The following is a 19068-nucleotide window of genomic DNA, read 5'->3' on the forward strand; positions in this document are numbered from 1 at the left end:
GTTAGATTTTTTTGTTTTACTATTAATTTTTGGTTTTAATTTTTCAGTCAGTATTGATTCTTTTAATCTGAGATTTTCCTGATTCCTATCATTTGCTAAAATATAATCTCATTGACGACCACGGGTTATCTCTTTTTGCATTGTGTTTTAAATAAACACGGTTCAAAGTTTTCAATATTTATATCAATTTAACTGGTTTTTAAGGAAGAATTATATTTTTGCAAAACTCTTTTTGGTTGATTATTTTACGATTAATTTTTTAAGGATTAAAAACTTAAAAATGTTTTTAATTTTTTTGATTAAGAAAAGCAATGTGACCGAGTGTTGTTGTTTGTTTTTGTGTTAGGTCTTAAATAAACATGTTTTTTAAGTTGTTTTTTTTTTAAAATCAAATTAAATTTTTTCTTTTAATAATTTTATTTCAGTTTCATTCAAAGAAAAAAATATCTTCATTGACTCAATTAATTTTAAAAATATTTAAAAGAAAAACCTTGGACTGTAATGATGAAGTGTTAATTTGGCACCAAATCATCTACATGCTGGATTGGCCATGTCAAAATGTACCAAACCCTCATTGATATGTGATATACAAACACTCACACACACACATATACAAAGAGATCAAAGAACATGTAAATAAAACATAGGTACAAGTCAAAGTAATTCATGAAATAATCAACAGAGTTATAAAGAAAAATAATCTCCACGTTTAATCACAATTGCACTTTCCAGCGGACGTCGATAAAAAAATACAAAAATCAACAAAAAATATATATACCCCTCCCCCTGGTCAAAAATAAAAATGTATTTTTTTTTTTTTTGGTTTAATCTTCATCTTTTTTACACTTGCTGCATCTGCAAGGTGATTAAACAGTCTGTATCAAAAAGTTAATTGTCGAGCCAGTCGAAGGCTCATAGGAACACAATTAGTAAGCTACATCACGTATCCACCTGCCCATCCATCCACCCATCCACATGAGACGATGATGTCACACTTTCCTGTGAGGTTTCTCCACTCTAATTGTTTATTCCGTTTCTTACCACCCCAAACCCTTCCCCTACATTACATGATTTTTATTTGGTATTTCTTTTAGAAGGATTCGGGTATGCTCAGAATCGCCATGGATACTGGTGTCAGTGAATGGAGCCGAATAAATCTGGAAAAGAAAAGAAAGTTAAATGTTTGATTAAAAAGTCTTGACCCCAAGGGTCAGTGGGCCACATATCGGGAATATAAGTGGCCAATGGAAAGAAAACATTGGGATTTCCAGGGGGGAAGGGGGGGAGGTAGAGTTGTAACAGAGCACAGACGCGTGTATGGCAGGTATATACAAATACCGAGCTGTGTGTGAAATGACGTCATGGTAAAGAAAAAGATTATAAAAAGGAGAGAGAACCTGTTGGAGAGGACGATCACATTAGAGATGTGCGTGACGTCACAGCTGTAATGAGAAAAAATAAGGAAATAAATGTTGTTACAAAAAATAAAAGGAGTCGAGTTATTACTTGTCCTATGTTCCTTGCAACGTACTACTCTACTACAACATGTGGGATCTACATTTTTTTTTTTTTTTACACAGTAGTCACCACTTATCAAGGCCCGGAAGCCACTCAGGGATAAGGGTTATTGCAAGTACAGTACGTTAGTGTGGAGATTTAATGAAGTGTTTACTTAAGAGGGTGGTTCATTAGGAATTTGTTAACGTTGGACTTGAAGACAACCAAGTTGTAGTCAGGTGGGAAGCAGGCAGATGGAACAGAGTTCCACAGGCGTGCAGTTCTAAGAAAGAAGCTTTGTTCATGGAATCATGTATCATGTACATGTAATGTTACAGAGTTTTCTCTTATAATCGCCTAATGAGGAGGATCCACAAAGGACAATTATGTGCTGTTTCCATTCGTCAGATTCGAAACCAATGGTACTAATGTTGTTCTGATCTACTGTAATGCAGATATAAATAAATAAATAGTATAAAGTTATTTATTCATTCATACAAACATTATTGCTGATGACCGAGTGTTGCATACATGTGTATACATGTTTCAGTGGTGATCTTATTCAAAATCTAGCTTCCAACTGTGGAAGCTGGATTTCGAACAAGATCACAGCTGAAAAATGTATGCACATATGTAGCCAATAATATTTTATGGACGAAGAAATTTATATTGTAATACAGCTCTACTATTGAGCACTATTTCATAAACACTGGAGTTTCATCGGATTAACATCTAAGAAACCATACCAATATAATCACTGAATAAATATATATATATATATATATATATATATATATATATATATATTTCACAGTCAAGCAACATTGCAGCTCACAAGACCCATGACAGCCAACAAACCAGAATTCCTAGATTCGAGTTTTCCCCTCATTTGAGTTCAACAATTGAACAAATCAAAACTCAGCTAACCACACCTTTTGTTCGAAATGAAGTAGCTTCATTCCATAGTCGGATTTTGTCAGTTTGATTGATCTCTGTTAGTTAATAGGCTTTCTTGTGTGTGGCATGGTTGCTCAAATTGCAGAGTACTCGCTCACATACAAGAGACTCGGGTTTCGAATCCCAAGTTCAAATGTGTCCAACTGATGAGCCCAAATGAAGACAAAACTTGAGTCTTGAACTTCCGGTTTGTTGGCTGTTATGACTTGTGAGTTGCGAAGTTGTTTAACTGTGGAAATAATTACATCATCCCTCATATTCTGAAGAACAACGAATTCAAGTTGAGGGAGAAAGAAAGAAAAGAAAATGAAACTAAAAGAACGACTATTTCATTTTAATAATCTGGGTCGACTAAAATAGGATTTATTTGGTAAAACACCTAAGGAGAAAAAAAAGAATGATGTACTCAAGAGTGAAGGGAAAAAACTCATGAGAGCAAAATGTTAAAAAGTTGAGGGTGAAGCTATCATGTGAGAAGAGAAGAAACAATGGAGAATAAAGAATACTGCAAAAGGTTATCAAAAAAAAGCTCATTACAAAGAAAAGGAAGCACCAAAATGAACCACACAGTGGAGACAAAAATCAATTGGTCTCGTTCAACACCGAAACTGTATGTAAGTATGTATGAATTCTCATGGAAATCAAATTTTTGAAGCATGAGTATCAAAGTCTTGTAGGGACAGAGATACAGCCTGCTACAGAAGCCAGTAATTATTACCTTATCACTAGGGCTACGACAACAGCATATTTTTTTTATTGTTTTGACTCTAGAGTGTGTATCCGTTGATATTTTATATGCTTTTATATAGAGTGATGTGGTTCTCAGTTGATTAACTGTATCTAACTGTGTCAGATATATACTTGAGAGTCAAAACAATGAAAAGAATATGCTGTTGTCATAGCCCTACTTATCACTAGATGAGTAAAGTGATACATGTCAGCCCTCTCATAATCAACTAAAAAAAAAGTAGGATATCATTTTGGTGACATGAAGGGTGATGGAAAAGATGATTTAGCAAAGTCTGTTGATCTACAATACCTTTTTTCTTTTTTCATACTGTAAGTATTGATTTGATATGTTTTAAAAGGAGACCGGACGACATTCATTATTGAAACTACTTTTCTTTGTCAATGAATCGTTTGAAGTATGGTAAAATTAAAATTTTCAAAGATAGGAGGGGAATGAGAGATGAAGCAAAACAAAGACAAAACCTGATAGGAAGAGAAAGAGAGTAAAAAAAATAAAGAAAAGAGGAAGGAAAAGAGTAAATAAATAACAATTGAACTAAATGAGAGAAAAAAAAGGACGTATGATTTAAGCGATTTATCTTCAGTTGAGGATTTTTTTTTTTCTAGGCTACTATTGAGATAGCTTGTCCTTTTTTGGCTGGGATAGTTCTGGTCTTGTGCAGTTTTAGAGTATCCACCCTCCAAGGCTTTGCTTTCTCAACCCTTGAAAAGGTATCAATTTATTGCTAATTGCTTAGGGTGCTTCTACTGGGAAATGACAACAGGGTTGCTTAGGCATGTTTTGCAGGCCAGAGTGCTCTGGCTTTTCAAATTCCTATTTCCCGACCTTGTGTCACATCTTCCCGGAAGGAAGATAAACAAGCAGCTCGTGTGATTTGTCCTTTACTTATTAAAAAAATAAAAAAGTGTAATTCCATTTCTTTGAATTACAAAAAAAAAAAAAAATGAAATGAAAATCCACTAAAAAGCAGAGATCTCAAATCCTTAACTAATGCAAGTATTTGACTTGATTTGATAACAGAATGGTTTAATTTAATCTTATGAAAGATTTCATATGAATTTTAGGTGCTCCTTGACATAACATCCCTTTGTAAATACAATACGCTAAATAAAATTCTTATTTTAAGAAATACATACTATGATGACAAGCAAATTTTATTAAAACATCTTTTTATCATTTAAGATATTCACTTTTCATAGTAAAGTATTTACACTGCTAAAATTCATTAAAATCTGAGAAATATGATGGCTCAAATACCAAAAAAATGCAGATTTTTTTTCTAAATAAATAAATCTATTTATTTATTTAAATTCTAGTTATCGATTCATAAAAGATTCATCCTTTTTTATGCAGCATGTTGTCACTTAGCTGTATTCTTCTGTTTTTGTTGAAGATTGAGTTTTCACTGTAAGTTTGATTCCAGTGGTTCCATGCTCTGGTAGGCACATATCAGTTCATTATTTGGCAGTTAAAGCAAACGTCTTTTTATATAATCGGTTATAACATTTCTATGAAAATAAACTGGGCAATTAGATGTGTTTTTATTTTAACTTGTGGTAGCTTGTAGCATGGCCTAGCCTTTTCTACACATTTGCACATGTGTCTAATAAATGGCGTTTCAGACCAGAATTATCTCCCCTTTCATAACGGTAGAGGGTGCAACAATCTGTGAGATAACAGTACAAGAAGCAAACCCTAACCAAAATAACATGAGAGGTAGGATAGACATGTTTCTACATGAGGTAAGTTAAATCTACAAAAAAAAATTTTTTTTTTGGGGGGGGGGAATAATTTTTTTAAATGGAGTAATATTAAAACATAAAACTCAGCTTCTCAAAAGATACAAACAATATTTTTACATTGGAAATATTTTTCAACCCCACTTCATCCAGTGATAAGTGCTGGTGCTACCAAATCAGTCTGTCTGAAAGTATCAGCTTCCTAACTTAAATGCACCAAGCATTGATATTATTGTTTTTTTTTTTCCTTTCCTTTTGTAAAAACTCAATCATGTTCTGCAAAGCCAAAAGCAAAATCACCAATTTTCTTCTATAAAACAACTAAACTAAACACCATGAATAACTATTTAAAGATATAAACTACTTAAAGTGTTTCCCCTTCCCCCCAAAATATTACTTCTTTTTGTTCTAAACAAAGGGAAGTAACTCTATATAAACAAATATAGTTACAGTTTTATGCTGAGAAGAGGAGTACTCTTTGTTAAAAATTATTCTAGAAATGATTCCATCCTAACAAGGAATTTTCTTCAAGGAATTTAATAAATGGGTGGACACGGTGAGCTGAGAGGGGTGCATAAAATAGAAAAACTGAAAAAAGAAAAATTAATAATCCCTTATTCCATAACAGACAGATATTATTAATTGAAAAACAAAGTCCCGCAATCCCAACGGATTAATTAGGCATGGTAAAATCGTGAAGATAGCAGATTAAAAAAAATAACCTTGAAATATAGATGGAGGATAGCTAAAATTCACCAAAATAGTCATCACCAATTTAGGCCGGGTTTATAAAAAACAGGGATTCATTTGAAATTGGTTTCTGTTAATGTGACACAAACCAAAATGATTTTCTAAGCAAAAGAGATTTTCATTAGGGAAAGCGGGGGGGGGGGGTCAAGCAAGGTATTTTCGAATTTTTGAGATGAGTGTCCATCCAGAAATGAAAGACAGCAAATTTTCCTAATTCTAAAAAATTTAGAACAGTCATTTAGTATTTAATTGTGCCAACAAAATAAATTTGGAATTATTGCTTATGTTTTGCAAATATCTACATGGCCAAATCTTAAGTTTTTAAATATAATTAAAATAAATTCTGGTTTAGGATGCCTATCCATAGGTAAGGTTATACAATGCATCTTATGTGATTCTAAAGTTTCTCCTTTATCAAATATTTATTAACTTGATGTGTGTAAATTACATGGTATTATTATTATTACTGAAAATATTAAGCCTAATTTCATCAAACACATGTCACAAGTACAATACATTTGCAAACTATATTTTTAATGAAAGAATAGTTGGTGCTTCTCCAGATTAACCCCTATATCTAAAACAGAAAATTGCACAAAAACTTTACATACTTACCTGTTAGGTTAAAAAAAGACTATATACCAAAATTTACACAAATTAATCCAGTATTTTTGTCTTTAAAAACTAACATCAATACTCATGCAAATTTAGAAAGCCATTCTTAACATGAGGAGAGGGGACAGTTCTTGTTAACTCTTTTCTTGCTTAAATTAAAATTTGAGTTATGTCCCTTCCCCATTGACTTTTTTTTCCTTATCAGTTTGTTCAAGCTGGGGATGGATATTCCAACTGAGAGATCTTTTTAAGATTCTGACTGCAATTGTTGGAATCTCTCTTGCACTTGGTTCATCGGGTATATTTGCCAGGTAGTTTTTGAATTTTTTTTTTTCATAAGTCTAGTTGCTCCTATAATTACTGAAATGATGAAAATTTTTCCAAGATTCCAGTTTCTTTTTGTGTCAAACATAACATCTTGATAGTATTATGTTATCTTTTCATCTCAGCTCTTGTTAATCCAGCATCATGGAGGGGGGGGGACACTAACTTGTTTCTTTCTTTTTCTTGTTCCATATGACTATGTCAGGTTTTATGGCTCTGTTTTCTATGTATGTAGCTGTAGGATTTGCGTTGTCATAGTGTTATCTGTCTTATTGCCAACTGTTCTTTCTGATATATATGTTCCCACGATGTGCTAAGGCAAAAAATGGCCACCGACAGCTTCCACTGATAGAAGTTCATTTTACTTTTTAAAAAAACAAAAATACTGGATGAATTTGTATAACTTTTGGTATATTTTGTTGTTTTTTTGTTTGTTTCTTTTTTTTTTAAATCTGATAGTTAAATTTTTTTTTGTGCTATTTTCTGTATTACACATAGGGGTTGATCCAAAGAATCACTGAATTAATTAAAGAAACATTCTGCAATCAAACTATATTAAATACACATAAACTCCAGTCTATTGCTTTGCTTGTCCACCATGTTTCAGTCATGAATGTCCAACAGTCTTTGTTTTATCGCTGCTCAACGTTAAGCAAATCAAAAACCTTTACGAAAAATGTTTAGAATTAACTGGCAAAGATCGTCGAGCCAACATCAGTGTCCTGGAAGAGTCTGGTTGCTCTAGTATAGAGGCTTTGATTGATAAAAGTCATATGCACTTATGTTGTAACAATGAGCAATCAGTCCTTTCATGAGAAAATATTTTATTCAAAACTAAAGGTTGGAAGACAGAAGAAGTGATATACAAGGATTGTTTGAAGGAGTATATGAAAAGATGTGGAACTGATCACACAGCATGAGTGGCGAGTGGAGTGGAGAGTGAAATAAGTGTTTGTGTGGAAATGTTTAAAAAGTAAATGGCGTAATCACTTAGTAGACCTAGGAGTAATGAAAATAGTGCACAATAACCAAATGATAATGTATGCCAGGATTGTGACAGGTTGTGTGCATTCTCAAATTGAACTGTCTTATATGAGAACCATGAATAAAGCCCCTGGAAAATCGTCAATGATGATAAGCACACCTGGATATGAGAGAGAAAACTGTCAATAATTCTGACACATTCCTCTATTGGTATTGCCCTCATTTTCATTGTAATAGATTTTTTCAGTTCAAGAATAGTCAGAAGATTGTTTATATAGACATTATCTTTGAGATAATTCAACAGATAAAAATTGTAAAGGAGGTGAACGTCCAGTGAATGTGAAACACATTGAAGATCACAGCACCTACTGATGAGACGCTCACCAAAGTGTTCCTGCATATCAGGATATTTACGTTGCAAGTGAAGCAATCACATTTGTGGTGACTAGAAATAATAAAATGCTTATCTTTTGCTGATTGTGTTTTTTTTTCACTGACAAGCTCCCAAAGTTCATTATCGAGTGATAAATGTTTTTTAATCATTAATGGTTTTTACTAAAATGAGACGAAGTCAAATTATTTAAACAATAAAAGTTTAATAGAAGAATATACTTTTTTTAACTAAAGCTGTTTTTAAAAAAAAGTCCTGAACAAATTCAAATGTTTATACCTTGAAGTGTCAACATAAAATTCGGTGCATATATATAGAATAACACTTATTAAAAGTATACAGTAAAATCTTTATGCTGTATATACTTGTGATGCAATGAAATATATTCTAAAAACCACGTGGATTTGACTAGTAACTTTTCTGTTTGGCTAGTAAATGAATTTATTTACTTGTCAAAAGTCAACTAAAGATAAATTCATCCATGGAGCCCTGGAACGTATTTTTAATGTTACCGCCACAAAAATTAATCTATGCAAGAAAAACAATAGTTGAAACCAATTTATTTTTAAACGCATTAAAAAAAATCACAGGACATCTCTAAAATATTTTTTGCATCTTGTACATGATTGAGAAAGTGGATAGAACCGTTAAAAATTCTTTTCCACTATATAATAAATAAGAAATACTATATATAACCATACATTAAAGCCATAATTACTAAAAAGTTCAAAATCATAACAAATTAAAGGAGTTATAATTATGTGTAATTGATTTATTTTTCTTATTTATTTCCTCTAATAATTATATATATATATATATATATATATATATATATATATATATATATATATATATATATATTATTTTTAAAATTTAATTATCCACTGACACGTGTTTCGTCGTCTACGATTCATCAGAGTGGCTGTATCTAGCAAGATTCGAAATCGGGACCCAACGGTAATGAGCCTAAAACCTTACCCCTGGACCATCTCGCCAACTGTCTGGATATATCGCGATTTACTTAGATGTTGTTTTGTTTTGGTTTTAGCGATATGTTTTGAATGAATTCAATTATTTACAAAAGTGCATTTTTACCTAAATGCAAGTTGAAAATAATATATATATATATATATATATATATATATATATATATATATATATGGTAGTATTCGAAAAAATTATAAATATATCTATAATATAAGAAGAGTTAAATAATGCAAATTAACATTTACAAGATTTATTGTTCAAACACTAAGAATGTAAGATAAGGAGATAATCCATTTTTGAACAATAAAATTTTCTGAATGTTAATTTATATTATTTAATTCCCCTTATGTATTGATGCTTTATCTCGAATATTGAGCATTTTATTAAGAATAGAATTGAATCTGTAAATATTAATATTGATATCAATATTTATATTTATATTTTGAATATGTGTGTGTGTTTAGGCAGTAAGTCATTATTTAATCAGGTTTGGTTAAATAGCAAAGAGTTTTCTTGTTTATTAATTTTCTTGGTTATGCCCTCGATGTTGCGAGTAACCTTTCTGGTTTCATTTGGTACATTGCTTATTTCAGCTACATCTCTAGTGCTTTCGATCTTCATGATTGTCATCACAAGTAGAGTTTTTAAAAAGTGGTTTTTATGCTCTCTCTCTCTCTCTCTCTCTCTCTCTCTCTCTCTCTCTCTCTCTCAGTATGTGTGTGTGTGTGTGTGTGTGCATATATATATATATATATATATATATATATATATATATATATATAGAGAGAGAGAGAGAGAGAGAGAGAGAGAGCAAAAGAGAAGGAGAGAAAGAGAATACCATTAAAAAAACTTACAAAAAATAATTAGAATGCCAAATATTTAAACCAGTTATCAGAAATAAATACTTAACATGTCTTCTCTATGTACATACGTTGCCAAGTATCAGGTTTAGTAAAAAACAAAACAGTGTTGAGTATCTATTTCGTAAACTTGATTTTAATATTTGAAGTTCTAATTAATGGTTTCAATTTTTTTTAATAATATCCTATTAATAAATTTCTCTCTCTCTTTCTCTCTCTCTCTATATATATATATGAAAGAGAGAGAGACAGAAAGATCATTATGTACAGTTGACACACCGTTTTCATTTTCTTCAATTGATATCCTATTAGTATGCAGAAGCTCTAATTGATATAACATTAACTACTGAGTTTATGTTTAACTGCGGTACTGAAACACCTCATGGATATTAAACAATATCTATATTTTTAGTACTTGCGCACTACTAGGATGAAATCACATTTTTGGTTTTCAGCTGAGATATGGGAAGAGTGCATAGCAGGGGCAGATAAATGCAATTTCAGGACTGAATTGAAAATAAATGTGTTATTTTATGCTTTTTTTTTAATGCTTTAATTTTTTTGTTGTTAAGAAAGTTTTTTTTTAAATAAATATAAGAAACTTATAACATAAAATAAATATTTTTTTAATATTTCATAAAACATGAATATAAAGTTTTTATAAAACATTTCTGGAATCAAAATTTAAAAAAATTCTTTGTGTTATTCTAAGTTTCTTAATATTTATTTTAGAAAAACTTTCGCAACAAAAAACATGCATTAATTAAAAAAAAAAACATGCATTAATAAAAAAAACACAGATTTATTTTCAATTTGGTCATGAAATTGTATTTGTCTCTCCCTGCTATGCACTCTCCCCATGTCCCAACTGAAAATAAAAAAAGTGATTCCATCCTAGTAGTGCACAAGTGCCATATTTTTGACAAGAAATATATATGGATGACTGTCACTCAGAACTACCTAATATATGTAGATTTGGGAGTTAATTCTTCTAAACGATATTACAGTTAATAACGTCTTCAATCTTAAAGTTCTTTTTCCTTAGAAAATCGCCCATATTTATTTATTTATTACTTTTTAGTTTGCTTACAAAACCGTAATCTACAGACATGCATGTTTCGAGGTGCTACCTCTCGTCAACATAGCTTGACTGTTTCTAAGGTTCGATTTCTAGAAACAGTCAAGCTATGCTTACTGCTTTATAACTAAAATATAAATAAATAAATATATGCTTATGTTCAAAAATACGGTTGGAGACGTTATTAACTGTATTATCGTTTAAAAAAAAACAACAACAAAAATCTATATAAGTTTAAAAGTAATGTAGGATTTGAGAATTCATAGTGTAACGGTTAACGCATTAGACTATAATACATGAAGGTTTGATTCATAGAAACAGTCAAGCTACGCTGATGAGAAGTAGCATCTCGAAACAGGCATGTCTGCAAATTACTGTTTTATAAGTAAAATAAAAAGTAATATATATATATATATATATATATATATATATATATATATATATATATATATATATACACTACTACCCGTCGTTGACTGGGTTCAAAAACAGCCTACAGAAAATGGACTCTGATTTATGAAAGTATGATAGGTTATGAAAAGAAAGGGTTGTAAAGAGATAGCTTTGTATTTAGGGGTATCAAAACCAAAGCAAAATATGATGAAAGTAAAAATAAAATAGATAAACCCCATAATTTATTATACCATACCTGTTTACACTGAAACACTTATCACAATATTCTGTGGATCTATATTAAAAAACCCTGTTAAACTTTGTGACATATTTCCATTCTATGGAGGTTAGGTGCGAACGAACACCCCATAATTTTATTATACCATATTTCTTCAAACTGAAACATAATTATCAAAGTATACGTATGTAGATAGATATGAAAAGTCTTTATTAAAGTTTGTGCCTATTTCCATTCTATGGAGGCCAGGCACGAATGCAGACCCCACAATTTTATTATACCATCCCTATTTAAGTTAAAACATACTTATCAAAGTATTCTTATGTACATCTATATCAAAAACACTTGTAGACGTTTTTTTTTAATTTTTTAATTTTTTATTTCCATACTTTGTGAACCAGGCGCGAACACAGACCCCACAATTTTAATGAACCACCGTTCTGTCAGATCAAACATACCCATTCCTGTGTCTCGATACATCTTCTATCATTATATGTGATCAGTTTTTTTAAAATAGTCAACCATATAGGAGCCTATTCGTTACTACACACACACACAGCTTTATATTATATATATATATATATTACAAGATCAGAACAAAATTCAAACAAAGGGGACATACAATTTGTCTCCCTTTAGTGGGCTCTTTTCAGCCTCTGTTTATGTTTGCCTGTGTTGTGTGACATTTTGATTAAGTTTTATTTTCATACAATATTGTTCTTTTATTATTTTTAATAATTCAGCATTTACACCCACAAATTTTGCCAATATTTACGTAATTTTTGTTTTCTTTGACCTGCAAATTATATTCATAAAAATTAATGTGGCGGCATTTGGAGATTTTTTTTTGATCTTTGACATCTGTAAGTTTTAGAACTTAGTACAATAAATTTTGCATCTCTGACATATCTCTATCTGGTAACCCTCACCCTCATTTGCATAATCTAAGGTCCTATACTCAAGTATTAGGGGAGAGGGGCATTCAATCATGATCTGATACCACAAGGTTACCCCTCACTCCATGTAATTATCACTCTATAAAAACAAAAGGCATCCAAAGTGTTAGGAATATATCAACAAGTGTACTGAGGCTAACATCTGAAACTTTTAAATAATCTAAAATTTGAAAAAACAAAGATCTCTGTCTATTACAAGGCAGATCTGATGTGCACTTTTGTAGCTCTCACAGTTCCCTGTTAGCTCCACTATGAACCAACATAGACTTTAAGGAGTCCTTAATAAATTGCCTCACCAAAAGGATGAAGGTTTTCTTTTTGTCTTTTTACAAGGAAGTCACTACTAATCAAGGCTCGAAGGCCACTAAAGGATAAGGATTAATGAGTGTCAGGTGGTCAGTAAGACAACATTGTGATGATCAGTAATGGTGGAAATTGGATAGAATTTGATTAAGGATGGCTCAACAAGAACTTGTTTACCTTGGACTTAAAAATTGCCATATTGTAATCAGTTGTAAAGAGTTCCACAAGTGAGCAGTTCCAGGAAAGAAACTTTGTTCATGGAATTTGCATTTAGTTTTAACAAAGATAGAGAGTAGATGAATTATTGAAAGTGGTTGTAGCTAGACGAGTTAGATACAAGGTCACTTTTTTCTTTATCTAGGGGATATTCAGCACTCCAAAATGGGTCACCCTGGAAGGTAAAAAACATTAAAATTGCCTCAATCAAGAAAGATGCCCCCCCTGCCCCCGTTAAACAGTATCTTTTAATCTCAGCCCAAAGGCAAATAAAATCTGTTTATTACTAAATTTGAATGCCTTTTTTTTTTCAACTTTTCTACATGAAGAAAAGATATTTAATGCAGTTCAAACCCAAGAGCAAATTTGATCATAACTCTCCTCTTTAAAAACAACGTCCGTAATTGGGAAGGAATCTACACAAGTTGAAAACTACTGTAATAGATTGGTGATTGGGAAAACGGAGGGAAACTTCTCACCATCAAGCAAAATAAAAAAAAAAAGATGTCATGGTTTAGTAAATGAGTTTATGGTCCAAAACCGCTGTTTTAGCAAAAGGAAAATGAAGTATCCAATAGGAGAAAAACCATTTTAGGGTTAGTAAAGATGAATTAAAAAAAGAAAGAAGAACATGAGAAAAGATGAGGGTATATACAAGGAGCAACTTGGACTATTATCTTCATCATTCATCAAGCCTCTTTGGGGAACATCTCACTTTTTTTTTTCTTGTAATCAATAATATGATTCCAACTTTTAATTAAAATTGTGGAATCGGGTTTTTGTTTAATCTCTGAAGAACCAACTAAATATTGGAAGACTTTAAAATAAGTCAGAGTGTGATATTTTGTAATTCCAGAAGTCAGAATTATTTTGGCAATCTAGAAATCAGAGTTGGACCTTATATCTAGTGACGCTGCGATGTTTTTACTAAAATCTTTTAAAAAAACTGTTCCTCCATAAAATACATAGCAGCTGTGTTTGGCATTGCATGGGATGAAGTTAAATTATTTCAGTTTTTAATTTGTATTTATTTGCACACTTTTAAATTACATACAAAAATAAATAAAATTTTAGTTGTAACTTATATTCTTCAATGTAAAATTGAGTTACTGCCCTTGCTAATTTTTATTTTAAGGTGATTATTTAAAAATGCTCCATGTTACCAGTTGTACGGGCCAAACTAAGTAATTTCTTAAATAAATTGTAACAAAGCACATTATTATATTGCCAATAACATAGTATAACAATTATAAATTGAGTTGAATTGAGAAATTGATTAGTCAGAAGCAAAGGATTCACAATGACCCGTGGCATAGTGGATAAAGTGCTTGGTGAAATTCAGTTGTAAGTTACACTCTTCAGTAGGCTGAAGGTTCAATCTTCAGTGCAGAAAACAATTAAAATCGATGCTTCCGTTCAATCTTGAAAGACTGTAGGGGCAGCCATGTGTGTAATTGTAAGGCAAGGGTTGCATAATCTCAACCACACCTCCCCTGAATCGGCATTGCTTGAGTCCACTGGCAAGGAGAAGTCCAGGACAAGTGGAAATAATGCCAAGATAAGCGGAGAGCACATGCAGCATCTGGAAATCCTAAATAGTCACCCATTTGGTATTGGCCAAGCTCATCGTTATTTAACTTCGGTGATCTGATGGGAACTGGTGTGATTATGTCATATATTAAAAAACAATTGCGAATTACTCAGAACTTTTACCCAGTACATGATTGATGAAACTAAAGTATGCTACTCTCATGGATTAAATAAAGTATTTCATTTGAAATTCTATGCAGATTCCCGAGTCCGTCAAGATAGAAGATATCAGAAGTTACATTGACTGAAATGGTGTGAAAATAGCACACAAGATTTTAAGACTAATTCGAATATTTTAGTTTTATCAGTAAAATGCATATCTATTTTATTGTTTTACTAGTTTTGTAAAAACAGAACTGTTTGGAAATTTATTTAATCCATGAGGGTGGCATGCTCTTGTTCCATCAACCATAACTAGGAAGAAATCTTAAGCAATTTGCACGTGTATTCTTAGTACTGTCCACACTGAGGATCGAACCTTCAACTTCCAAAAGAGTTTCACTTAAAACTGAATTTTACTTAGTATTTCATCTGTTATACCACATACACCTGAAGAAGGTCAAAGGTTACATTGATGGAAACATTGTGAAAATAACATTCAAGATGAGAATAGTCATCTGAAGAATCTATTTTATTTGTTTTAATTCTTCGTAATTTGAAATTTACACATTAAGTCACTGTTTTATCATTGTTGTCGATACCTGCTACACTCTTAATCATTCTCCCTTCTGTCACTCTTTCTCTGTATCTCTGCTTATTAATACTAAGATAATCAGTTACTCTCTGGCCATTTTCTTTTAAACTTCCTCCTCTTTTATTTAGAAAGACAGCAAGGAAAGTTTAACCTAGAGAGAGAGAGAGAGAGATGGAGAGACTAATTTTAATTTTGTCTTTTTTTATTTAAACCTAACTGGTTTTACAAACTCAATTTTTTTCATAGCATAACCCTTTTGTCTGAATGATATAGGAGTTAATCCTAGGAGGCTATCCCTTTCCTACTTATTACCTCCTTTTTCGAGAAAGGATTTGGCTTATGGACTTTTTCCTAATTCAAATCTAACTCAGGTCACATTTTTCTAGCATATATATATATATATATATATATATATATATATATATATATATATATATAAAGCTATAATATAAAGTTGAATGTCTGTGTGTGTATCTGGTCACGAATAGGCTCCTATATGGTTGACTATTTTAAAAAACTGATTACATATAATGATAGATGTATCGAGACACAGGAATGGGTATGTTTGATCTTGCAGAACGGTGGTTCATTAAAATTGTGGGATCTGCGTTCACGCCTGGTCCACAAAGTATGGAAATAAAAAATTTAAAAATTTAAAAAAAAACGTCTAGAAGTGTTTTTGATATAGATGTACTTAAGAATACTTTGATAAGTATGTTTTAACTTAAATAGGGATGGTATAATAAAATTGTGGGGTCTGCGTTCGCGCCTGGTCTCCATAGAATGGAAATAGGCACAAACTTTAATAAAGACTTTTCATATCTATCTGCATAAGTATACTTCGATAATTATGTTTCAGTTTGAAGAAATATGGTATAATAAAATTATGGGTTGTTCGTTCGCACCTTACCTCCATAGAATGGAAATATGTCACAAAGTTTAACAACTAGTTTGACTGGGTTCAAAAACAGCCTACAGAAAATGGACTCTGATTTATTATCATGATAGGTTATGAAAAGAAAGGGTTGTAAAGAGATAGCTTTGAATTCGGGGGTATCAAAACCAAAGCAAAATATGATGAAAGTAAAAATAAAATAGATAAACCCCATAATTTATTATACCATACCTGTTCACACTGAAACACTTATCACAATATTCTGTGGATCTATATTAAAAAACCTTGTTAAACTTTGTGACATATTTCCATTCTATGGAGGTAAGGTGCGAACGAACAACCCATAATTTTATTATACCATATTTCTTCAAACTGAAACATAATTATCAAAGTATACTTATGCAGATAGATATGAAAAGTCTTTATTAAAGTTTGTGCCTATTTCCATTCTATGGAGGCCAGGCGCGAACGCAGACCCCACAATTTTATTATACCATCCCTATTTAAGTTAAAACATACTTATCAAAATATTCTTATGTACATCTATATCAAAAACACTTGTAGATGTTTTTTTTAAATTTTTTATTTCCATACTTTGTGGACCAGGTGCGAACACAGACCCCACAATTTTAATGAACCACCGTTCTGCAAGATCAAATATACCCATTCCTGTGTCTCGATACATCTTCTATCATTATATGTGATCAGTTTTTTTAAAATAGTCAACCATATAGGAGCCTATTCATGACCAGACACACACACACACAGACATTCAGCTTTATATTATAGCTTTATATATATATATTAGTGTTGGGACGATTAATCGGAATCGGGAATCAGAAAATTTGAGGTATTGGAATCGGAAAAATTCCTACCTAATGTCTGATGCCAAAATCGATTCTTTTATACGTGTTGTTTTTTTAAACTTAATTTTTGGATACTAATGATAAAATAATGACTTTTAAATTACCAGTAAAACGAAAAGCTACATATTTGAGCATAAATGTTTTGTTTTTTTTTCGTTTGCAGAATTGAGTGGGATTTATTAGTACTGAATATGGTTGAACTGCAGAAAGGATTGTGAAGTATATTAACGAGTTCATGGGTAGCATTTATGACAAGTCTCCCTGTACATGGAATCAATGAACCATCATAGTGACTTATCATATCTAATTTAGAAAATAGTTTGTATCCTTGATAAAATGATAACAAATGATGATGATGATAGTGATAGTCCAAAAAAGAAATGGTATCAGTTATGAAGTGATTACATCCCATAATTTTCCCAAGCTTTCATGGCGCATGTAAGAGACATGGCGACGCCTGATGAGGGTAGAATGCAAAAGAGACTCATGCAGTACACATCTGCACAGAGGAAGAGGAGATCTTACCCTGGAGTGACGGCTAGGGTCATTGTCATCAATGGATTTCTCATAGGTTGATAACTGTGTTGAGCCCTTACTCGTGGCTGAAAAGCAGACACTGACCAATGAATGGACACGGAAAAATGAGACAAGCAACATGATGAAAGGACAGTTGCCTCAGGGATAAAACGGTGCTACATTTTTTTTGTATTGTTTTTATCTCACCTGACAGTTTCAAATGTTTGCAATAAAAACAAAAAACATTTTGGGGGAAGGATCGGGTTTTGGAAGATGTTTGAATTTTATTAATCTATTTTTTGTTAAAAAAAAAAATCAATAAGTATTATATTTTTGTTACGTAGGAGAATAAAAAATGTTCTGATTACATGTAAAGCAATGATTGAAATCTAGCTGTTATAGAAAACAAACAAGACAACAAACATAGTCAACAAGACACCAAAGGGAATAATTCTAAATTCATCTAATTAATATATGCCAAAATCTGAGTGGTATAAAATTATGAGGGACTGTTTTTGTAAATAAACATTGCTTATCACTTTCTGATTTCAAAACCGGAAGTAGACTTCTACTCTTTTACTAAACATGATTTTAAATAAAGATAAGTATTTTGTGATAAATGTAAATAATTGACACATATCTAGACTATTAATTTTCCCATCACTTAACACATAACAGAGAGTAGGTAAGAGACAGTAATATTTAAGAGGTTGACCTTTGAACCTAATGAACTGTAAAAATAATCTATCTCCTACAAATGCATTTCTATTTAAGCATAGTTTAAGAAACGTTTGTTCAAAATGATTTCATTTTCATCAAATAATATTTTGAAATATATTTTTATTTTTGGATAATTAAGGAACAAAAAAAAACAATTTATTTTCTTTTATCCATATGACTGAATTGGTATAGTCTCACGAGGCCATCGTCAGATATCACCTCTTTTTTGGGGGATGTATTTCCAAGAGCAGCTCAGAATTTTCTCTTGTGTAGTCAGACAAGTAAATAAAATATGAAAAAATTTATAAATTTCAGATCAAATAGCTCCAAATTCGAATGTATATACTAAAAAATATTAATCCATTAAACTAACAATTTATAATTAAAAGAGTATTTTTTTATTTTCAAGATACATTTTAAAAATAGCCATCAATTTTTTATGGAAGGGGATCAGGGTCATAATTTTCTTTTTTTATACTATAAAATATTTAAAATTAAATTTTTAACAAAAATAATAACAAATTTTGAGGCAAAAAAATTACCACCATTGTGACAATTTTTTTTTTAAATGTTTGTAATTTGTTAAATTTGTTGTGATAAAATCATGCAAATGAAACAAATATTTTATAAAAAAAAAACAAAGACAAGTAAAAGTTTACATTAATTTCTACAGAACAGAAGTTACTAAAATGATTGACATAGCAGTATGGATTCCAAATGGGACTAACAAATGGCTGAGACTAAAATG

General features: G+C 31.2%; 1 protein-coding gene across 4 annotated transcripts in view; it reads right to left on the minus strand.

The window, feature by feature from the left end:
• Positions 1-691: 691 nt before the first annotated feature.
• Positions 692-19068, minus strand: part of LOC145286201 (UNC93-like protein MFSD11) — a 182052-nt gene continuing 163675 nt past the window's right edge. For 2 of the 4 annotated variants that reach the window (XM_080134997.1, XM_080134996.1), the window contains 2 exons: positions 17610-17686; positions 692-1157 (listed from right to left, as the gene is read on the minus strand). In XM_080134997.1, the coding sequence (XP_079991123.1) occupies positions 1059-1157; positions 17610-17686 (176 nt within the window). In that variant the 3' untranslated portion in view covers positions 692-1058. The remainder of the gene's footprint in view (positions 1158-17609; positions 17687-19068) is intronic. The other 2 variants (XM_080134998.1, XM_080134999.1) reach the window with 1 other exon arrangement.

This window comes from Euprymna scolopes, chromosome 10 (assembly GCF_053919585.1).
Source record: "Euprymna scolopes isolate OS-2025 chromosome 10, ASM5391958v1, whole genome shotgun sequence".
In the NCBI taxonomy this organism is placed as follows: domain Eukaryota; kingdom Metazoa; phylum Mollusca; class Cephalopoda; order Sepiida; family Sepiolidae; genus Euprymna; species Euprymna scolopes.